The 24,550-nt window shown below is 37.9% G+C and overlaps 2 protein-coding genes across 2 annotated transcripts; one reads left to right on the top strand and one right to left on the bottom strand.

The window, feature by feature from the left end:
* The first annotated feature begins 11,906 nt into the window (after positions 1–11,906).
* LOC145557448 (uncharacterized) lies at positions 11,907–13,942 on the top strand. The gene is made up of 8 exons (XM_081618632.1): positions 11,907–12,107; positions 12,159–12,239; positions 12,342–12,475; positions 12,631–12,877; positions 12,933–13,104; positions 13,248–13,307; positions 13,390–13,550; positions 13,664–13,942. The coding sequence occupies exons 1-8, from the start codon at positions 11,907–11,909 to the stop codon at positions 13,940–13,942; spliced, it is 1,335 nt and encodes a 444-aa protein (XP_081474758.1).
* A 3,792-nt stretch (positions 13,943–17,734) lies between these two features.
* LOC145558396 (uncharacterized) lies at positions 17,735–24,253 on the bottom strand. The gene is made up of 7 exons (XM_081619623.1): positions 24,039–24,253; positions 21,791–21,846; positions 20,796–21,691; positions 19,979–20,174; positions 19,684–19,869; positions 19,191–19,564; positions 17,735–18,096 (listed from the first exon to the last, which is right to left on the bottom strand). The coding sequence occupies exons 1-7, from the start codon at positions 24,251–24,253 to the stop codon at positions 17,956–17,958; spliced, it is 2,064 nt and encodes a 687-aa protein (XP_081475749.1). The 3' UTR covers positions 17,735–17,955.
* Positions 24,254–24,550: the final 297 nt, after the last annotated feature.

Raw genomic sequence — 24,550 nt, 5'->3', positions numbered from 1 at the left:
GTTTTTCGGTCTTGGGTGGTGGCATCGACATGATTGCTTTAATCTTGGTTTGATCTATCTCTATTCCTCTAGAGCTTATGACGTATCCCAAGAGCTTGCCCGAGGTGACTCCAAAAGCACATTTTGATGGATTCAACCTCATATTATATTTTCTTAGCCTTTCGAAAAATTTCCTTAAGGCTACTTGATGGCCTGGACGGTCCTTTGATTTCACAATCATGTCGTCGACATATACTTTGACTTCTTTATGCATCATGTCATGGAGTAAGGCGGTTGCTGCACGTTGGTAAGTAGCACCTGCGTTTTTCAACCCAAATGGCATTACCGTGTAGCAGTAAGTGCCCCATGGTGTGATTAAGGTCGTTTTCTCCATGTCTTCTTCTGCCATGAGAATCTGATTGTACCCTGCGTATCCGTCCATGAATGAGAGAAGCGCGTGATTTTCCGTGTTGTCTACCAGAATATCGATGTGCGGCAAAGGGAAGTCGTCCTTTGGACTTGCCTTATTTAGATCTCGATAGTCGACACACATCCTAACCCTTCCGTCTTTCTTTGGAACTGGGACGACGTTGGCGACCCATTCGGGGTATTTGGATACCTTGATGAAACCTGCAGTTATTTGTTTTTGAACTTCTTCTTTTATTTTAAGTGCTACGTCGGGTTTCATTCGACGCAACTTTTGTTTTACAGTTTTCATTCCTGGGATTAGTGGTATAGTGTGTTGAGCTATTTCTTTGTTAATGCCTGGCATATCTTCATATGACCAAGCAAATACATCAATAAATTCTTTAAGTAAGTTAATTAAATCGGTTCTTTCTTGTTTATTCAACGTTAGTCCGATTTTAACTTCTCTTTTATGAGTTGAATCATTCGAGATGTCAACTGTTTCAGTTTCTTCAATTACTGGTGTTTTCTTTTCGAGTGTTTCCATTGCTTTAATAATTTCTTTGTCTTTTTCATCGTTAGCTAAGCAATGCTCGTCATCTTGGGTTAGGGAAGAACACAAGAAGTAAGGAGAACGAGAAATATTATTATACTCTGAGATCATTACATCAAAGAGTGATATGTTCTCAGGGACTGGATCACTAACTATCCTAGGAGAAGAAATAGGAAGGGGAGGTGTTATTGCTAAAAACTTAGAAGACTCTAAAGGGAAAGACTCTGACTCCGACGACTCTTCGAACATCGGCCCTTGCCCTGTCGTGATTGATGTCTTCCTTCCACTTGGAGTAGTCACTTTGATAGTCTTGCGCCACCCTTGTAGTGATCCTTCGGCTGGAGTAATTAGCTTCGAGGGGTCGAAGTTTTCGCTTTGTAGGACCGTTTGAATGAGTGAGGAGTTATCTTCTTCATAAGCTGGCTCATTCTTTTCTCGCCCAAATAGTAATCCCATGACGTTAAAGTCAAAGCATGGGGGTGCTTTCTCCTTATGGACGGGAGTTGGGATTTCGTCAGTGAAGTAGCAATCCAAGAAAATCTCGAATCCTGGTTGTCGTATGCCATTTACAACAAATGGCTCGGGAAATTCATGGCATGGATAGTCCTCTCCTTCTTTTATAAACCGACCATTAAGCGTAAGAGGGTACTGATCCATTGGAATTGATTTCTTTTTAATGCGAGCGTCTCTACGTGCTTTCAACTTGTCCTGGGCTCGCTTGAGATCTTTACGAGTCGGTTCGAAACCAAGTACGAAAGTATCTAGCTTAGGGAGGCCAGGTGACTCCACCGATTTTGCTATCCCCTTCTTCTTTCCTAGGGTCATCCCAGGGAAGTGTCCTTGTTTCTTCATCATAGTGTTGACAATCATGTTGGAATGGGGGTCGTGGCAAAGAGATGTCCTTTCATCCTCTTGGATTAAGGAGACTTCTTCGTTAAAGCCCCATAGGTCTTCATCATCTTCGTCGTGCTCCACATTGATGATTGGATTTTCTATGGATTTGATTCTCATCGGCGAAGCGTCAATAGTGATTGGAATTCCTCCAACTATGGCTTTCACTTGTTGGTGGAGAGATGAAGGGACGGCCTTTAGATCATGGAGCCAAGGGCGTCCTAACAACAAATTGAATGAGGCTTTGATATCTAATACTTGAAAAGTAGTAGCATGTTCTATTGCTCCTGCCGTCACATTTAGGATTACTTTGCCAAGAGCTTGACGGCGAGTATTATCGTAAGCTCTTATTCCTTGTGTGGACGGAGTTAAATCCTCATCCCTTATGCCGAGCATCCTCGCAGTTCTAAGTGGACAGACATTGATAGTTGATCCATTGTCTACAAGAGTCATGGGAACATTCATCCTTTTGCAGACTACCGTGAGGTTTAATGCCTTGTAGTGTTTGTCGCCTTCTGGGGGTAAATCTTTGTCAGAGAAGGTGATTAGATTAATCGGACTAGGAAGGTCACTTGTGAGGAAGTTAGCTAGTCCCTCAGGAGTGGTGTCAGAATCTATCCCGATTTTATCCAAGGCATTCATTACAGCCAACCTATGTTCTCGAGATGTTGCCAGGAGCTTCCACACATTCATCTCAACTTTTGTCTTCTTAAACTTCTTAACGATGTCGTTGTCTTCGATGATAGGTATGGGAACTTGTTGTTCGGTAGGCATAGATTGTGTTGAAACGGGAGGTTGCATCCTCCCGGATCTTGTTAGGACATCTATTGATGAATCTTCTTCAGCCCAAATGTTGTCTGTGGTGTATGATACAGAAGGTGAAGGTCCTACTATGTCCTTTAGGTAGACATCTTCTTCATCACTGTCCCACACTCCATTAACGGTTATGTCCTCTTCTTGTTGAACTTGGATTAATTCCTTTTCATCAATCATTTTCTGTACCAAATCCTTGAATTTGAAACAGTTTTCTATGGTGTGCCCCCCTGATTGATGGTACTGACAGTAATATCTATCTGTCCTTTTTAATGACTCAAATGGTCTCGGTTCGAGAGGTTTGACCTTGCCACTCTCGGAGAGCATTTCGAACATTTGTGTATATGGGATCCCAATTGGAGTGTAAACTCTATTGCTCTTCTTGGGTTTTTCGGTGACTTGTAAGGGAAAATACTTTGCCTCATAAGCCGTTCCCTTGCTAGCTAGAGGTAAAGAGATCTTATTAGCTTCCACAAGATCTTGAATGAGGTTTTGAAACCTGTAGCATTCATTTGTGGTATGACCGTTTCCTTGATGGTACTTGCAGTAGGATTTGGGATCCCATCTTGGAGATCGCTTTTCTGGTGTTGGATCCTCTGTTGGACCAATAGGTTTGATTAGTCCTTGATCATAGAGACGATCAAAAGTAGCATCGTAGGTCATTCCTATGGGTGTGAATTCTCTTTTAGGTTTATCTTTCAGAAGTGGAACCTCGTCATATTTCTTATGGAGTTCGTTCATAACTTTGAGAGCTTCACATAGTAGTTGCGATGCCTCCTTCATAGACAGTGTGAGCAATTGAATGTCTTCCTTATTTGCCTGTTCTGGAAGGTTATCTCTGACATCGAAAAAGATCTCCTCTCCTTTTTCTATGACATTGATTTCTTCGACAGGCTTAATGAGATATGAGGGGTCCACCTCGTTTTCTTCATCGGAGATAGCCAAAGTATGAGCTAGAGGTGCATTGTCAATGCTTGGCTTCTTACTGGCAGGGGGCAACGGCAGTTTGTTATTGTCAATTAGGTCTTGGATAGCTTCCTTAAGCTTCCAATAGCTTTCAGTAGAATGGCCCCTACCTTGGTGATATTTTCAATGTGCGTTGGGGTTCCAGTTAACCGACCTCTTCTCAACTGGTGGATCCTCAAATGGTCCAATGGGAGTTATAAGACCTTTTGCATTTAATCGATCAAATGCGGTGTCATAACTCATGCCAATAGGAGTGAAGTTCCTCCTAAATGGTTTCCTTTGTCCTTGGTTGTTCATGGCGAGGACTTCTCCTAGATTAAAGGTGCTAACGCTATTTGAGTGGGCGGTTTTGGAAGAAGAAGGATTGTCGTTCTTCTTTCCTTTCCAGCCACTGTTGGAGTTATTGTTGGCAGCTTTAGACTTAACCAAGTCATCTTCAATATTGATCCTAATATCATAAACAGCCTTAAAGGTATGGAGGTTATTTTGATATTTAAGATGTTTGGAATATTTTTCTTGGAGATTTTTTATGAACAGTCTCACGGACTCTTTTTCACTTGGTACCTCGATCATTTTAGCTGAGGTTTCTCTCCACTTGTTAAAGAAAGAAGTGAAGCCTTCATTCTCTTTCTGTTTGAGGATTTCAAGTTCTCTATGATCAGTTTCGACTTGAATGTTGCATTTGTACCTATCAACGAAAGTGTTTGCTATAGATTCCCAGGTAGAGGTCTTTTCTTTTTCGAGAGAAAAGAACCATTGTTGGCAAACGGTTTCGAGAGATAGTGAGAACAGAGAAGGGAAGACCTTCTACCCTTGATACTCATTATTGTTTCAAAAGCTCTTAAATGGAAGTAAGGGTTGTCGATTGCTCTGAATTTTGGGATGTCGTTGGCGCTGAACTTCTGCGGAAGAAGATCTTTATCCACCGAGACCCCTTGGGATGTGAGTTCTTGAAACTTGTAGTCGCTGGAAAACTTGTTTAGGCTCTCTTGCATGAGGTCCATTTGTTGTTGTTTCACGGGATCATCGATCCTAAGTGCGAGAAGCTTCAGTGTCTCAGTCACAGTAGCCAGTTGGTTCTTAAGATCATTGACTTCTTCTTGAGTTGCCATTATAACTCTTGCTTTCCTCTTGCGGGCTATAGGTTTGTCGAAAAGTTGGACTTGTACGAAGAGGTTATCTTTGATTAATTGTCCTTCCTTTCTTGACCACGCGCTGTAAATTAAACCATTTTTCGTTTTAATTACTTGACTCGAATCAACTTGACTTTATGGTTTATTTTTAAAAAAAAAGGATGCATATTTTTGGCAACAATAATGTACATATTTTTAGGGAACTAAGTATTATTATTTATATTGGAGGATTAATATCCGACTTACCCCCCTAAAAAAATGACGGAAAAAACGCGCACACAAGAATCTCTTAATCATGATCGAAACATGTGTATTGGTGTGTGCATTGAGTGTAAGTGACATGCTTGGACTCTTGTGTAAGACCATGGGACTTAGTGCCTAAACTCGATCATTGATTCAATGAAGCATTATTGTCAGCAAAATTAACCGAATTAAACAGAAGACTGATTAATTAGACTTTAGGTGATGACTCGACAAATAATCCGAACTGTCGGCCGAGCGACAGTACTGGCGTCACACTGTAGTGGTTGGCGCCAGACAATTTAGTTGACGTCAGGCGCTACACACCATAGTGTGGCGCTACAGCTCAGACTTTGGCGCCAATAGTGGAGCCTCGGTCTGGGACTGTTTTGGGTATTATTAGTTAACTGGGGTATGCCTAAAGTCGTACTAGGTCAATTCCGATTGAAAAAAAAGACTTTATTGACTCAAATTAATTAATTAATTAGGCAAAGTTCTTTAAGTCATTAATTTATTTATTCTCAACACAAATCAACAAACGGTTAAGAGAAACATAGAATATATATATATGCACAACAAATAATGCACAATTAGTCAAGTAGGCACAATATGATGCAATGAGTTCGCAACCTAACCATGGCTCTAGTTCTCTAAAGTTCGGGATATAGTTTAGTCAAAGAGAGTCCATGGTTAATTGTTCGGATGCACCGCGCGGAAGCCTAACCGTGAAGGGTTGGCGCGAGTGGATGGGACACCGCGAGTTTTAGAAAAAACTCGCTTCCATGGTTTGGTGAATTCAACATCTCGGATGTACCCTTTGTTGCACGGAGCGTTCAATCGGGTAGATGGAGCATGAATTCCCAGAGGGTTATGTCCGTATGTAGAACACTTATGGGTTTCAGAAAAATGAGAAAAAATTCAATCAGGAAGTAGGATCGAGCAAACAATACGAAAAACCGATCGAAATTAGAACTCATATTTCTGGCTCGGTATTGGGGGAAATTGGCGCCAGCAAACAGAGACTGGCGCCAGCTTTTAACTGTAGCGCCTGGCGCCAATACTGGCGTCTGGCGCTACGACTAAAATGCTGGCGCCAATGCTCTGGCCCCTGACGCTACTTCCCACATGTCTCATCAGCTTTCTGTGCTCGATAAAATTTTCCAGTTTCGCGAGGTGTTATTTCGGTCCTAGTTGTGAAAGATATTTCTCAAATTTCCTACGTGTAAAATCCTATGTTTTTAACTCATTACGGATGGTCTTTCCAATGAGATCTTTTTTATGCATATGACAATAATGTTAATCAAAATTACGCACATGAAATACTTAGAACTTTTCGAGTCTCATCCACTCATTCTAAATCATTGCCGAAACAAATTCAAGAATTAAAATAGAAATCCTCCCCAGTGGAGTCGCCAAAAACTGTAGGGAATAATTTCAAGCCTTTAAATTCCACTAGCTTGAACCCCACTGTGATCATACACTAAAGTACGGTGATGTCCAAAAGGGAAGAAGATAGAGCAAAAGAGTCGCCAACAAGTTTTTAAGGAACTTGTAAACCGTTCATAGGATGAAGGTTACTCCCCTTAACGATCTAAGAGATCGTCAACTCCATAAGGTCATGAACCAAATAAGGGTTCGAGGATGATGGTACAAATCCAACCTAAAAGAGATTGAACCTGCCCTAATAATAGGCCTCTACTTTATTCTGCTCGTATTCATGTGCGCTTTCTGACTAACATACAATCAATAGGATTAACCCTAAACCTGTTTAATCTATGTTGGTTGAATATTAATGCACAAATAAACTATTATTGGCGATCACTTGAATTATAATCAAAGTTAACCCTAAACAGGATTATTAATTATCTTATTAAGCGTGATTACAAGTACAAATTCCCTTTAAACATGCGATAAAAGGTGTGATCAAGCAATAAAGAATAAATATCAAGCAACATAATAAATAATCAACATCATGAATAATAATAATAATCATCATAAAATTATAATCATAATCAAAACAATGATAATCATAATCAAAATAATCATTATCAAAATAATAATAAATTATAACAATTATAATCATAATCATGTTCATGTTAATATTAAAGCATAATAAAAATAGCAAGATCCTAGGCATGATACTAACAAGATTAATAACAAACACTAGCATGTCACTAAGCAATAAAAATCAAGTCTTTAACCCTAACATGATACTAACATGAATTAATATTAGAAAAAACATAGGAAGCATCATAACAATCATATTTAATATTAAAATTAACCTAGACATGATACTAGGAATCAAAATAACAATCTAAGCATGATATCTACATCATAACATCAATTAATCAATTAAAGTACTTACTTTGATGCCTCGTACCTCTTTCTAATAACAAAATACACACGTTAGTAACTTCAAGGAAAATAATAATCAAACAATTAAATTAAATAATTGAAAGAGAGATTTGGGACCAAACCCTCATAATTTAAACCTTTCACGTCTAGGGCGAAGGCAACTTCGAATATGGCTAGGTGTTTCTAGATCTTGTGAATGCGGAATTTTGTATGAAAAAGTAAGAAAGAATTGAATGAATTAAAGAATGCTATAGAATTAATGATTGTTGATGAAAGCTAATTAAAACTAATTGTTGATGAGAATTCGTGAATGAAAACGGAGTTTTTAATACGATATTTATAGAGAAAATCAGCCAAAAAAGATAATTTAACAAAACAGAGTCTGACGCACGCGAAACAAGGTTAGCGCCAACCCTGGCTAGCTGGCTCCAGGCACCAGTGGCTAGCGCCAGGCGCCAATGGCTAGCGTCTGGCGCCAAGCCTGGTTCAAGGCGCCAAGGCCTGGGGTTGGACGCCAGTCTTGATTCTAACGCGTTTTCGAAAATCCGATAAGTTTACCGTACTTGAAGATAAAATAATATAATTTCTTCGAAAAATGCTATTTGATTTTGATTAAAACTCTGAAAAGTCAACAAAGTCAACTTATCAATGCTAATTGAACTAGGAATGAAAAGAACCTTCTAGAAGATTCTAGAAGACTAAAATCATTCCTAATTGCATTAGGAATGATAAATCATATTAGGCCCTCCCCTAGATCATTGGGCCGTACATAAAGCTCAAACCGGGCCCAGTTTAGTAAATTGGCCATAACTTCCTCAATATTCATCGGAATTGGGCTTATAATATATCGTTGGAAAGGTCTTTGCAAGCCCCATCCAACTACACTACTATTGGACCCATATCATGGACCAACCAAACTGGATTGGCTGTTTTCTTAAAATAAAGTTTTCAAAAAACAAAGAGAAGGGAAAAGAAATAAAAACTTTCCGCAACACTAGTCCTTCCACACTTTCGTTTCATTCGATTATGATTCGACGTGAAAGGTACTCATCACTGGGTTTGGTTTTGGGGAGACACAAATGGGTGTCTACAGGTGGGGTCGCCGACACCGCAACGTTAGGGCACCAACAGTCGACATGGGGAGGAGGAAGGGTGGATGACGGGGAGGGGGAGGGGTGGCAGTGGGAGGCTATTTTATTTTCTTTTTTAAGTTTTTTTTTTAAAAAAAAAATAAATCATTAAAATAACGGCTATTTCACCAAATGCCACTGAGCACTTTGGAAATTCACCAAATGTCATCCAACTTTTCAAAATTCACCAAATGCCACTCACAAACAGTACAATGACATGACGTGCCATTTATGAGGTTTGGACGTTAACAGTCCGTTATTGCAAAATGACGAGTATGCCCTTTGTTGGGGTTAATGGCGCGTTGAACCTCATTGACTCTCTGACTTCTTCAAGTTAGATAAAAAAAAACAAAAAACAAAAAACAAAAAACAAAAAACTCATCTCATTCTTCTTCTCTGTTCTTCGAGCTTTCACCCTTATTCAAACCCTGAAATCCATAATCAATCAAGAAGCTTTCTTCAACACCTGTACCAGACATTCCTAAAAATTGAAGCTTTTTTTTCTGTTGAAGTTGGGCGAACCAGAACAGTGCTGACAAGTAGGGGAGGAAGTTGAATCTTAAAGCACTTGAATTCTACTTTGGGGTGTTGGAGATAGAAAACAAGATAATATTCTCACTTTCGATCTTGTTTTCGCGTTTTGAATCTGACATTTTTTGCGAGAATTGAGTTAGAGTTAGGGTTTTTTGAAATGTTCTTGTTAAATGTAATTACTTGACTTGACTGTGTGAAATAATCTTAAATTTAAAGTTAAAAATGTTATTTGTTGTGTATTGATTTGGTATTGTTATGGTTTTTTGAATGTGAAGTATTTAAATTACATTTTTTGCGATTTTTATATTGGCATTGTTGGTAATGATTTGGTCTGTTATGTTGTGTGGTGTGTTGATATGAATCTTGTGTGTTGTTGTTCAGTGAAGTAATATGTCTGTAATTTGTTGTTGATAGAATGAGTAGAGTGTGGCTTGATGTCCATTACAAAGATCAGGGGTTTGATGTCCTGGTTGATGATACTGACAGAACAAGTCTAATGGACTTGTATGAGTTTATGTTTGAGGACTCTGTTAAGCAAAATGTGATCCTTCCTAAATACTTTAGTTTGTATGTAATGCCACCTAGGACTAATAGGAAATTGGAGTTGTGTGGGGATAGGGACATGTTGAGAATGTGGGATTGGTTTCAAGGTAAGGAAACAATAGTAATTTTTTTAGAGGAGAAAGAAAGTCCTGGAAGGTGTTTAAGGATGCTCTGGCTAATTGGGATAAAAGGGTAAAGGCCATGGCTGAGAAGGCTAGATTGGAACAGGAAAAGGCCCAGGCTGAGAGAGAGTTGGAGGAATAGGAAGCTTTTAAGGTTGCAGTTGAGGTTCCTGTGGCTAATCTTGATGATGGTGATTATGAGTATATAAGAGTGTTTGACACTCCAGTTGCAAATGAAGTATTCCCTGGGCCATCTCAGCTTGTGGATGAATAAAGTACTCAACCCTCAACTCCACCTAAACACTCCCACCCACCTTCACCTCTAAACCAGCCCAAAACAACACCAAAAAAAAGGGCAAGGAAAACAACACCAAAAAAAAGGGAAAGGAAAACAACCAATCAATCCTCTACCCAACCACAAACAACACCACCACCTCAACACCCATCTTCAAATCAACCAGAAACAACCCCACCACCACAACAACCACCTCAACCTCCAGTTTCACCTGAACCTCATGTAAGTCCACCACCAGTTTCACCTGAACCTCATGTAAGTCCACCACCAGTTTCACCTGAACCACAAACTGCAACAGTACCACCAAACACCTCAACTCAAGAACCAGAATCTACAGCAGCTCTATGTTCCAAACCTAAAAAGGGAGGCAGATCAAGACCTGAGGGATTTAGGTCCAAGAAGAGTGCAGCAAAAAAGGTTACTTTTGAGGGGCAATCTGTTACTATAAGGAGATCATAAAGAAATAAGGGTACAAACAGAGTACCTCATGAGTTGAGTAAGGATGAAATAAACTCGGTTTAAAACCAAACCAAACCGAAAACCGAACCGAATAACAAATATGGTTCTGTTTTTTTGAGAGTGGTCCGGTTTCGGTTTACAAAATGAAGAAACCAAAATTATATGGTTCGGTTTCGGTTTTGGAAAATGAAAAACCGAAACCGAACCGAATTTTCGGCCCAACCCTAAAAAACCCTAGCCCAATTCTACAGAGTATATAAAGAAAAAAAAACCTAATCTTTTTTCAGCCTCCTTCCGCCATTTCTCTCTCCTTTCCTCTTCTATTCTTTGTTCTTTCTCTCTCCTCTTTGCTCTCTGAGAGACTGATTCTCTTCTTCGATCTCCTCTTACTCTCTCTTCTTCTATCTCCTCTTTTCTTTTCCTTTTTCTTATCTTTCTCCTCGCCTTTACTCCTCTTTGTCTATCAAAACTAGCACAACGTCACAAATCCCGCTTATTTTGGCCAAAATGAAGGTTTTTATATCAAAGCAAATATTTATATGGTCATAACGAAGATTTTTGTACAAAATTTGCAAAATTTGGCCAAAAAGAAGGTTTTAATGGTCAATTCGACCATGAAAACTCTAGATCTAGAGTTTTCTTTGTCGAATTTGACCGTTTTAAACCAAATTCGAGATGAAATTCAAGACCATTTTCGGTTTAAAGGTATGTTTTTTTGTTTTGAATTTTCTTTCCTTTTTTTTTTTTAATTTTTGATAAATCCATTTATATGATATGATTTCTAGTAATTTTTGTGCTTAGGAAAATTTCATTATTTTTGGTGAAAAATTAGTGGTGGTGGTTTCGGATGTCGGTTTGGTTTGGGCGGGGTTTGGTTTTGTTTGGTTCGGTTCGGTTTTGATTGGAGTGGTTTGGTTCGGTTTTTTTGCAAAATTTGATGTTTATGATGCTTGATAGGAATATTCGGTGCGGTTTGGTTTTTTTTTAAGAAAACCAAAATTTAGGTGGTTTGGTTTGGTTCAGTTTCAAAGCTAAAGTGGTGCGGCGTGGTTTCCAAAACCAAGAAACCAAAATATGGTGTAATACCCCTCATGATTGCTTTAAAAGGATTTGATATACTACTCATATCAACAAGGTGCATCTTCCTTTTAGGGAGCTCATTTGCTAAGATACTCCACAGTTAAGCGTGCTTGGTTGGGAGTAGTCTTGGGATGGGTGACCTCCTGGGAAGTTTTCTCGAGGCGCGCATGAGTGAGGACAAAGTGCGCCGGAAGGACTTGTGTTGGTTTGTGGGGATAGCTGTTGGCCCTTGATGCGCATTTCGTGACAATAGGCCCCTCCCTAATTTGTTTGGGGTCGGGGTGTTACATATGGTGGTTCGGTTTTGGTTTGGGCAGAAAAACCAAACCGAAAACCGAACTTTCACCCCTAGAGTTGAGTGAGCAGAGGTCAGCTGAGTCTGGTAGTGATAGTGAAGATGATGATTATATGCAATCAAATATAGAGGATGAGACAGAGATAGATTGTCTATATGATGACATTCAAGAGAAGCAATTTGAGGATTATCTAGATGGTAGTTCAACCATGGATAAGACCAACAAGAATGGAAAGATTTGGACACATCAGGAGTTTGGAGCAATCAAATTAGAGCCATGGTTGATATTTGGAGACAGGGCGTCATTTCTGGAAGTTTTCAAAGACTACTGCATACAATAAGGATTTGGTGTTTATGTTGAAAAGAGTGACAAAACAAGATATATAGCAAGGTGTGCAGTAGATGGTTGCAACTGGAGAATCCATGCTTCCACCATGACAGACAAGGTGAGTTGGGCAATCAAAAATTTAACAAGGGAGCATAGAAGTTGTGGAAGGCTGGAGCTTAACCTAGTTGTAACTTTTGAGTGGATGTGTAGACATCTGCAGTCAGACATTCAAGCAAATCCTGACATCCCAGTTGAGTCTTTACAAAGACTTTGTATGGAAAGGTACAGGATTGAAGTTAAAAAGAGGCTCTTTTACAAGGTGAAGGCAATGTGTAAGGAGAGGATTCATGGAGGGTTTGGAGAGGCGTACTCACTACTGCCTAAGTATACTGAAATGGTAAAAGAGACTAACCTAGGGAGTTATGCTCTGGTCAGTTGGGGTGAATCAACTGCAAATCAGCCACCAAGATTCAAGGCTTGTTTTTTTTTTCATTTGCTGCCCAATGTAGGGGATTCTTGAGAGGCTGCAGACCCATAATTGGCATTGATGGAGCTCACTTAAGTGGGCATTTCAAGGGAATCTTGCTGACTGCACTTGGGATTGATGGGAACAATGAGATTTTTCTCATAGCTTATGGAGTGGTTGGGACTGAGAGCATTGACAGTTGGGGTTATTTCCTAAGGAACTTGAAAATCCTATTTGACAAGGAAGGTTGTAGTAGAGATGATTGGACTTTCATCTCTGAAAGGATGAAGGTAAGCCACCTTTGAGAAGTTTTTTTTTTTTTTAAATGATGATTTATTGTCTTAGGTATTAACTGATAGCTTTGCATGCAGAGTGTTGACACAAAAATCCATGAAACATTCCCTAGAGCAACAAGAAGAGTGTCTTGCTAGCACTTGTACACAAACTGCAAGGCCAAAGGATTCAGTGGTTCAGCCTTTCATAAGCTTTTCTAGATTGCAGCAGATGCATATAATGAGTATGTATTCAACAAAGCAATGAAGAAAATACATGAGTACAATCCTAAGGCTGTTAAATACTTAAAGAGCTGCACTGAGGTTTGGTCTAGGCATAAGTTTGATCCTGCATTGTGTTGTGATCATAACACTACAAATTTTGTAGAATCATTCAACTCATGCACACAACCCTACAGAGATCTCCCTGTTTTGAGAATACTTGAAGGTAACCACACAACACAGAAATATTTGCTTTAACACAAATGAATTCTTTGTATTGACAGTGTTGTGTGAATGTTGTATTGCAGCAATAAGGCAATGGGAAATGAAGAGGATTGGCTCAAGGTTTGACAAAGCTATGGGCATAAGGGATATGGACCTAACTGAGTATGCAAAAAAGATTCTGCAAGCAAGATCATATGAGTCTAGGCTATGCTATGCAACCCCTTGTGGTGGTGATGAATTTGAGGTTAGAGACCAACATGTGCATTCCCATCAAACTCAGCAGAGGTACTTGTGGGTGTGGGAAGTGGCAGCATTCAGGAATCCCTTGCAAACATGTGCTAAGGGTTATATCACCAGAGGCTACAACCTACAGACTTTGTAGCTCCTTGCTTCAAAGGGAAGGCATACAAGCTTACTTATGCAGAGCATATGCACCCAATGCAAGACCAAAGTCATTGGCCATTAGTCAACCTTCCTGAGATATTACCACCAATGGTAAAAAGATCTGCAGGAAAACCAAAAAAGCAAAGAAGAAGAGGGCCAAATGAAGCTAGAAAAGGGAATAGGCATTCTACAGTTAAGTGCAGCTTATGTGGTGAATTGGGGCACAACATGTTGACTTGTTGTAGGGAATAAATTTCAAGCTTTAAATCCCACTAGCTCGAACCCCACTGTGATCATACACTAAAGTACGGTGGCGTCCAAAAGGGAAGAAGATAGAGCAAAAGAGTCGCCAACAAGTTTTTTTTAGGAACTTGTAAACCGTTCACGAGGTGAAGGTTACACCCCTTAACGATCCAAGAGATCGTCAACTCCATAAGGTCATGAACCAAATAAGGGTTCGGGGATGAAGGTACAAATCCAACCTAAAAGAGATTGAATCTGCCCTAATAATAGGCCTCTACTTTATTCTGCTCGTATTCATGTGCGCTTTCTGACTAACATACAATCAATAGGATTAACCCTAAACCTGTTTAATCTATGTTGGTTGAATATTAATGCACAAATAAACTATTATTGGCGATCACTTGAATTATAATCACATTAACCCTAACAAGATTATTAATTATCTTATTAAGCGTGATTGCAAGTACCAATTACCTTTAACATGCATAAAGGTGTGATCAAGCAATAAAGAATAAATATAATATGTATCACGCAACATAATAAATAATCAATATCATGAATAATAATCATCATAAAATAATAATCATAAATCATAATCAAAACAATGATAAATATAATCATAATCATGTTCATGTTAATATTAAAGCATAATAATAGCAAGATCCTAGGCATGATACTAACAAGATTAATAACAAACCCTAGCATGTCACTAAGCAATAAAAATCAAGTCTTTAACCCTAACATGATACTAACAACCATAAATATTAGGAAGAGAATAAAAGGCATCGTAGCAATCATATTTAATATTAAAAAATACCCTAGACATGATACTAGGAATATCATAACAACAATTTAAACATGATTTCTACATCATAACATCAATTAAAACCATTAAAGTACTTACTTTGATGCCTCGTACCTCTTTCTAATAACAAAATACACACGCTAGTAACTTCAAGGAAAATAATAAACAAAACAATTAAATTAAATAATTGAAAGAGAGATTTGGGACCAAACCCTCAGAAATTAAACCTTTCATGTCTAGGGCGAAGGCAACTTCGAATATGGCTAGGTGTTTCTTGATCTTGATCTTGCGAATGCGGAATTTTGTATGAGAAAAACCAAGTTTTGGAAAAGATCAATGAAAGAGATGAGTGATTAAGAATGCTAATGCATGAACGATTTAACTTGCGATTGAAAACTGATTCTTGATGCTTAACTTGTGAATGAAGTGAATTGGTGAATGAAAACGGAGTTTTTGATACGATATTTATAGAGAAAATCAGCCAAAAAAGATAATTTAACATAACAGAGTCTGACTCTCAGGAAACAGAGCTGGCGCCAACCCTGGCTAGCTGGCGCCAGGCACCAATGGCTAGCGTCAGGCGCCAAGGCCTAGGGTTGGACGCCAAGCTTGATTTCGACGCGTTTTCGAAAATCTGATAAATTTACCGTACTGGAGGATAAAATAATATAATTTCTTCGAAAATGCTATTTGATTTTGATTAAAACTCTGAAAAGTCAACAAAGTCAACTTATCAATGCTAATTGAATTAGGAACGAAAAGAACCTTCTAGAAGAATCTAGAAGACTAAAACCATTCCTAATTGCATTAGGAATGATAAATCATATTAGGCCCTCCCCTAGATCATTGGGCCGCACATAAAGCTCAAACCGGGCCCAGTTTAGTAAATTGGTCATAACTTCCTCAATATTCATCGAAATTGGGCTTATAATATATCATTGGAAAGGTCTTTGCAAGCCCCATCCAACTACACTATTATTGGACCCATATCATGGACCAACCAAACTGGATTGGCTGTTTTCTTAAAATAAAGTTTTCAAAAAACAGAGAGAAGAGAAAAGAAAATAAAAGCTTTCCGCAACACAAGACTTTTCCACACTTTCGTTTCATTCGATTATGATTCGACGTGAAAGGTACTCATCACTGGGTTTGGTTTTGGGGAGACACAAATGGGTGTCTACACTTGTGAATCTAGGAAAAAAACCTCAACAGCTAAAGCAACCACATCAAAGGTCACCTCTCATCCCAAGAAGAAATTAAAGAAAGCAGCAGCATAAATGGACAGCAACTCCCCATCTTAATGCGCCCACAACCTGAACATTCAATGTAATTTTTTGAACATAATCACTGTAGTGTGTGGTGTGTTGTTTATTTTGACATGTCCATGTTATATTTTGGGAAACTGATGCAAACAGTAAGCTCATGTTTTGAACAGGAAGCTTTTTTTGTATAAACAGGAAGCTATTTTATAGTATGGACATAATTAAATTTCCCTCTTTATTAAATTTCATTGCAAATTACATTAATCCATTTCATTTCATCATTACAATCACAATTACAACACACATCAGTGCTCCTAATTTCATTATACAATTCAGAACTTTTGTTGTTGCTTGATTTTCTTCTTCAATTGTTTCACTTCTTCATACAAGTTGCTTTGTGCTGAGTCATCCCTTACAAATGAGCTTCCCCTACTTTGACCTTCTTCTTGCATTTGAGCTTTACACCATTTGAAGCTATTACATGAGTCACACTTATAATACAACCTTTGTGGATTACATATTGACTCCGAGCTTCTAATTGCGTATTTCTTACCACACTTGCAAAATTTGTTTGGAACTCTAACATTTGCACACTCATTTATTGAGGAAGATGTGTTTGATAGCAAACTCATGATTAGATAACAAAGGGCTGCCTTTGTGTGTTCTTAGGGACGAATTTATACAAAAAAAAGGGTTCAATGGCTAGTTTTCCCCAAAAAAATTAAAATATGTTACAAAAATAACTAGCCGTTGCAACTCATTAAATCAGAGGTGTTTTGTGTAAAACCTGAAAAAGTAATGGCATTTGGTGAAATATATAAACTGTTGAGTGGCATTTCATGAAATAAGTTTTGCAATAACGGACTGTTAACGTCCAAACCTCATTAATGGCACGTCATGTCATTGTATTGTTTGTGAGTGGCATTTGGTGAATTTTGAAAAGTTGGGTGGCATTTGGTGAATTTCCAAAGTGTTTAGTGACATTTGGTGAAATAGCCGTTAAAATAATTAGATAATGGGCCGCACTTAATGAAATAATGAAACCTAACGGATTATGTTAAGTGGTACCAAAATCTCTATTTTGTAACTTTGATGAGTACCAAAATAAAATAAAACTAGATGAAGCCCGTGCGATGCACGGTTTGTTTGAATTTTTTAAAATAATATTTTGACATATATATATTTATGTGCTAAAAATTGTTAAATATTTAGATAAAATTCCTAATATTAAAAGATAATATTTTATATTTAATTAATTTAAACCGGATAATCTCATTCGCAAATTTTGCTTACGTGTCAGTTAAATTATTTAATTATAAAAGAAATTAATAATCTCGTATTTAATTGACTACCACTAAAATTTATTATCCTACGTGGCGCGCTGAAAAAATTAAATCTTACGGGGCTCTCTAAAAACTCCGGAAAAAACTCCCCTTTATATATATATATTAGATTTTAGATGGATACCAAATATCAATTAATCCTTTGTTAGTCAAACACATACCTTGAAAGGCAAAATTACGTCCATCACAGCAACACTCTGCTCATACCAGAGGAGGGGCAAAGAAGGTAGTCAAAATACACCTTAGCATAATCATCTAATCACACCAATATTTGCAACTATCTTACTAACAAGAAGACCCAACGTACGAACCCCTAATGAACTAGATCATACCAAACCCCGTCACCTGATCACAATATTAGCAATTATCATACTAACTAGAAGGCCCAAAGTACAATCCCCTAATGAACTAGGTCAGATGTAAACCAGTCGTTTTACAAAATTGTGGCCTAGGGCAAAGAAAAGCCCCAAAAGCAACAATCATGCAGTCTGTGCCTGCTCAAAACAGCTGTCTCACTACAATGCCTAAACTACTCCATCAGTTAGATGTAAAACAATGTAAACTTTAGGGAGAGGGGCTTCATATTGTATTGAACTAAGGCCATAACAAAATTCAATTATCGTCTTCTGATTCCAGAAGTGGCAGGATGTTTATTGCAGTAGAGCCAAGATGTACACCACGAACAAGCCCACCATAAGCAATCTTTATCCTGTGACAAAGAAGCAAGATAGAATCCCATAGTGCGGTTCTCCCCTGAAAGTAATAAGAAAACTAAAGCTGAGACTTTTGAAAGAATTTTAAGACATGCAATATTCAATGTCCAAAAAAGTAGACTTAAATCAACACTGGTTATAGCAGAAGACAAAAACAAATGGAGCAAGCATTTCAGCAGGTGTTATGAATAAAGGGGTAGGGTTTAGGGAATATACCCTACACACACTAGGTTTGAATTTACAATATAAATTATGGTGTATTTGTAAATGGTGGAGACAAAGGGAGGAGAAAGAAAGAAAGAAAGAAAGAAGGGGGGGGGGGGGGGGGGGGGGGGGGTTTACATACAACACAACCTTAAGGCACGTACTTTGAGGTCGAGATTATATAATGTAAATGAACAATTAATCAACATAATTTTAGCACATGGTACCTAACTCTTTCTTGGTGAAAAAATTTTTGTGACAAAATCATTCGTTTACCTCCACTTAATGCGTGCCTAAAGATTGTGTTGCAAGTAATAGAAAACAGAGAAAGTATCTTTTTTTTTTTAATTATATTCAACCTAGAAAGGCCAAATATTAAAAAAAAAAAAAAAAAAAAAAGGCAAATATTACTCTCATCTATGAACTTACTCTTGCTAGACGCTAAAGTAGCCCACATCTTACACTTTTACAGTACAATCCCTCCGTATTTTATTACTTGCTCCACTTTCCTTTTGTGGCCGTATTTTATTACTTGATCTGTTCCTTTGGAAACTTTTAACAACATTGTACAATTTTCCTCCCCACTGGTGGTCCCTTCATATCATATTTTTTATATTCTCTCTCCTCCACACTTATACTCAATTTTGCTTTTTTACATTTTTATTATTCAACCAACCCCACTTCCATCATAAAACAATCAGATCCCTTACAAATCCCATAGAGGTTCCTAAAAGACTCGAGATCTCAGAACATCATAAAAGCTAAAAAAGAAGAACCAATCAGATCATCTCAGCCAGCAGATCCATATAGACTGAACTGACATATATAAAGAGCAAACAGCTTTCAAAATCAATATACACGAGAAAAATTATACTACATATATCTTCTTTAAACCAAGGAAAGTAGACAAGACTTAATTACAAATATTACCTGAAGACAGAACTGCAATTTCTTATCCCAATACATCACAAATACTGGAGGGCATTGTCTTCCAATAACTAGAACACAGGATCCTGGATGAAGTATTGAGGGGACAACTGATAATACAGCTACATACTTCTCTGGAAACCTTTCTTTAGGAGGTAGAACTCCCAAGAATAAAGGATTTTTGCTAGACAGAGCTCCAGAATAGGATGATGGATCAACATGTAACATCCATTTTGGATACTCCAGGAAAGCACAAAATAGATATAACAGCAAATCTGAGTCAGATGGAAGCTCAATAGTCCACTTCTTTGCTTTATCAGAAGCCTCTTCTTTTCGCATGTACTCGTAATTCCTCAAGCAAGTCCCTTCAGCTAGTTCTATAAAATTGCCAACAAGTAAAAACTGACAGTTAAGGTTTCAATTCCTTCAAATAATGATTTAAGTTGATCTGTGCAAGGGCATCCATACAAATATTAGATAATAAATACGCAAGTACCCTTGATCCTTCGCACTGTATATTCAGCAGGAACACTACTTTGCGGTAGCAAACCTTTGATTAACTCTCCCTTTGTCAAAGCAAGCAGCCTCTGGTGCTCGGTGATGGCATCCACACACTCCTGTATGGTAGGAAGAAATGCATTCTGCTGTGGGGTTTGTAGCTGATTGGCAGTACCCACATTCTCTGAAGAAAGTTAGAATAAAGAAAAAACAAAAAATGTAATCACCAGCATCAACTTATACGAGGAAATATAAAGATGGAGATAGGGTAAATCTGAGGAAGGGGTGCTCACGAATAGATGAATCTAAAGCTTGCACAAGGTAAGCTCGTAGCTGGTGAAGAAGCCCGTCTTCATCTGTAGAAAATGCAGGCTGCCATTCTTTAGCACGATCTGCCGGAGACATGCTAGGAGCTTCAGCACCAGAAGAATCACTACCTACTGAAGTCACTGTGATTGATATTCCTAATTTAGCAGCTGCTTGCATTACCTAAAAACAACAGATGCTGTATAAGAAGCCAAAACAGAGACACTAACATCAAGTGCATTTCAAGTCCATGTTTACACTTTACACAGCACATTCCATTCTTGTTAGACCAAATTGAACAATAAATCAGAATCAAACATATAAACAATACTGTGAAATTAGAATTAAGACCATAGACAACTCTGAATGAATCAACTATTACACATCGTTTGAAAGGAAATATTTATCCGTAAGTGATAGCTTAAATTTTCCATAAAATTCAATGACCAAACCACAGTACATTGCTTTCAAGCCCACAAGCCTCACATATACACAACACAACATAGCCCTTTTGAATGTCATTATCATACACATTCGCAAAAACTCATAATTAAATAAGTACGGTATTTCTTATGTGAAGGTATTACCAATATCAAGAAATGTCAAGTTAATTGGAGCAGTACACTTTTAATTTGGCTTTGTTAACAGACTTAACACTGAATGGCATAGACGTACCACTAAGAAAGACAATTGAAAGCAAGAGAGCATGAAAAATTGGGCAGAATGCATACAATTTCTGCAGGAGGGAAATCTCATAAAAGCAGCAATATATGTAAATTGAGGAGTGAGCAAGTGAGCACAAACCTTGTTGTGACTATTTTCAATTTTACTCAGTAGAGGGGTTAGCAAAACAGAAGAAAACCATTGCCGCAGATGGTCTCTCCACCCCTCAATCTGCGGATATATGCCTAGATGCTCAAAAGCTTCAGTCATCTCTTCCATTGATAAAGGAGTAGGTATATCAGCCTCTCCTTTTTTCGGAGGAGTATTAAACTTCTGTGAACTGGGTGACATCCGAACAGGTCTCAAGGGTGTTGTTCTCGTTGTTCCAGATGTATTAGCTGAACCAGAAATTGTACTAGGACTGCTTATACTGAAACCACTCCTAGTAGGAGGAGGAGTTGCCAGTTTTTCGGCTGATTCAGTGATTTTCTTGTCCACGTCTGCTAGAAAGTGTTCAAGTTCGTCTTCTGTTAAAATTTCTCTAGCGGGAGAAGCTCGCTTGTTTGACCAAGGTGTTGAAACCAACTGATCCAAACCAGTTGAAGTCTTAGCTGATGACAGCTGGGGTGAGGAAGGAGAAACAGCATGAGTAGGAGAATTGGATGGCTTTGAAGGGACAACAAAAGTTTTATTTTTAAGAGCAGTACTGCTAGACTTTTCAGAACCAACTCGTGATAAACGGCTAGAGCTAAACGATGACTGGTGAAGAGGGATGAGTGGATCTAAAGCAGCTCGTGGTTTGGACACAGGTGGTTTTTTGGACTGCTCTGGTACAGCCTTATCCAATTTTTTTACTCCCAAAAGCTGCAATTGATGATCTGAAAGGCAACTTTCAAACTTGGTCCCATTAGAGGAAGATGTTACTACAACACCAGCTCCAACTTTAGCTGTTGAAAAGGCAATGGCTTTGACAAGGGCAGCAGAAGCTCCTATGAAAGTTAAACCCATCACAATTTTCGCTAACTTGATTAATAGATCTGAGGCATAAACATATAAAGTTAACACAGTAACACATTACAGAATGCCTTATGTCAGCCACAATTTGAAAGAAAACATGCAATTCTTATATGACTTACAAGCTATCTCTTCAGAAAAATTGCTGACTTTAAATTTGTCAATGACCCTGTGTTCCCTTCAGTGGCCACCAAAAGAGATTAAAGGAAGTGTCAGCTAAACAAGTTAAACACTTATGATAAGGCAAGATATCTTAATGCATGGCAAGATTTTGTAAGTGCACTATGAGTACTTGCACCTGACAAACAATGTCTGTGTGTACACGCACACCCAAAGGAATGGTGTAAAAGTGTGCTGTGTCCCTTTTCTAGGGACATGGGATACTTCCATTAAAACAGATAAAACATTGTTACAGCTTCAGAGAATAAGGCATCTTGAATCAACCAACTGCTTAATCAATCAAATAATGTGCCAAACCTCTACCAAACAAGACCGTTCCTATTTTTATGCAAGGCAAAAAATGTCTACTCATTCTTTACAGCCATAGATAACTATGAATATAACATGTGATAGCAATTGATATATTGGTAACAGTCACAGAAACAACATCTCAGTCATTTTATGTCACTGCTGTCATGGGGAATTGACAAGCAAATAAGTCAAACTTCATAGTCATAATTTAGTTAATTCTGAACACATGTTTCACTGTTTCAGGTTGCACTCAAAAATGCATTGCGAATATAAAGAAAGAAGAGGTTCTAAACATGTTCCACGACTAATGATAAATTAAGGCATTTCCAAGTATGAGATCCAAGGAATAAAGCTTCAGCAATCTGTAACCTAAAGTAGATAAAAATTAAATCTAAAGTGATATTGTGGCATACACAGTACAGCATTTACAAGCACGGAGCTTCTGCACTCCGACTATGTAAATCAGGCAGCTCCACATAATCTTAATAATCTCCTCTTTTAATTTGCAATCAAATCGTTGAAATCTACCTTGCTGAAAAAAAAAATGCTCCAAATGATTGGAAAGGAGAGTTCGTCTTCTAACTTTAGTTTATAGGAGCTTTAAAAAGAGGGGAGGGAAGGGGGGAGGTTTAAGATGATTCCATACATTTACCAATATTCCCCTATAGTTTAAGAATGTCAGACCAAATAATAGAAAATGGGTTCACGAAGCTACTAACCAAAGGTACAAACAATGTATACAAGAAATTGTTGCATGATTTAGGTCCACGATGAAGACTCTAGGAGTCATACCAACATTCCACATAGGTTACAACTTCATGACCATTTGAAATTGTTTCATGATTTCAGTCCACAATGAAGCGTTCAAGTGTCATACCAACATTGCACATAGCTAACAACTTCATGGCTTGGTCACCATGAAGTAGATGCTCAAGAACACGAGAAGTCTAAGGTTGTGTTCTATTCACTTGATTGAGATTTGAACATTTTTCCTATCTATTATGAACTTAGATAAACTATATGATCTTATTAGAACTTATCTAAACTTAATTTAGTGGTAATTTGAATATAAGTAATTGTTATCACAATTTATTTTTTATACACTTCTCACTTATTGTATCTGACTATAACTTAATTTTTTTCTGAAAAACAACTTTGTAATGCCTAACGCTTAGTTTCATACTGAAAAACAACTAATCCATTCAAAGAAGCTTTGAAAAAAGAAAACTTCACTACATAAATCTGTCTACCATCAACTTATCCATTCCTTGTTCCACCAAAAGAAGAAAAAAAATACTTAATGCTCCACCTTAACTTAAGGCAGGAAATCTTTTACATTAATTGGTCGTGTTTCATTCATTCCATAGTTCCATAAACTTCACATAAGTTCATTTTTTAAGGATCCCATAAATTGTTTTGACATGATTGTGGAAAGAGCATTCCGGCCAAACAGTGTAACCATGAAATCAGGTAAACTGAAACAGATAGTTTTCTCTTGGATAGCTTGGCAGCTACATTCCAGAAGTGCATTGAAAATCAGCCACAAAATTCATTCTAATCACCTAAATATATCTACAATCAACAATCAAATAATTACATGATGCCGAAATTAACCGTGAAATTATAGCTTCAATAAACTCTACTCTATAAAATAACCAACACAAATTTGTTCACAAATACACGTTCAACAATTGACATTTAAATTCCTGAACTAAAATCAAACGGAACCCATCCAAATTGAGAAACCAAGCACAGGCAATAGATTTCCAATTAGAATTGTGGAATTCAAACAAAACCCTAATTAAACCTCACAAAAGCATCAGAAATCCAAAATTAGGGAAGAACAACAATAGTTCATCAAATTTGACTAGCAAAAGAGAAAGAAGAAGAGGAGAATACCTCGAAGAGAAGGCGAAGAAAGCGAAGGCGGAAGCAGAGGAAAGGAAGAAGAGAGTAAGGAAATAGGAGGAGGAAGGGCGGAGACTGGTGGAAGTAAGGGCGGCGGAAAGAGCTGGATTTTGATACACGGCGAACTTTGCAGGCTTTTGGAGCGGCGGTGATGGCGAAGAGGCGGCAGCTCCGCCATTGTTGTTGTCTCTTCTGCTGGTTTCCATGGTGATGATGATGGTGTTGACTGTTGAGTTTGAGGAGCTCAAATGGCGATTTCCATGGATTCCGACGCCATTGATAGGGGAATTTAAGAGTTTGAGGTCTCAAGTGAGAAGGGCAGTAGCAGTATCTACTATCTACTAATCTACTATCTAGTAGTATGAGCTATGAAATGTAAACAAATGAAGTTATTCCCCCCAACCGGCAAAATCTGTAAGTGTCTAGCTTTCAAAATTGAGGAAGCCCCATTCATCTTTTTTTTTTTTTTTTGAACGGGAAGAATAATATCATTAAATAATAGT

The sequence above is a fragment of the Chenopodium album genome, chromosome 9, assembly GCF_948465745.1.
Source record: "Chenopodium album chromosome 9, dcCheAlbu1.1, whole genome shotgun sequence".
NCBI classification, from domain to species: domain Eukaryota; kingdom Viridiplantae; phylum Streptophyta; class Magnoliopsida; order Caryophyllales; family Amaranthaceae; genus Chenopodium; species Chenopodium album.
The sequence above is the reverse complement of the archived record's forward strand: the minus strand, read 5'-3'. Positions and strand labels throughout refer to the sequence as shown.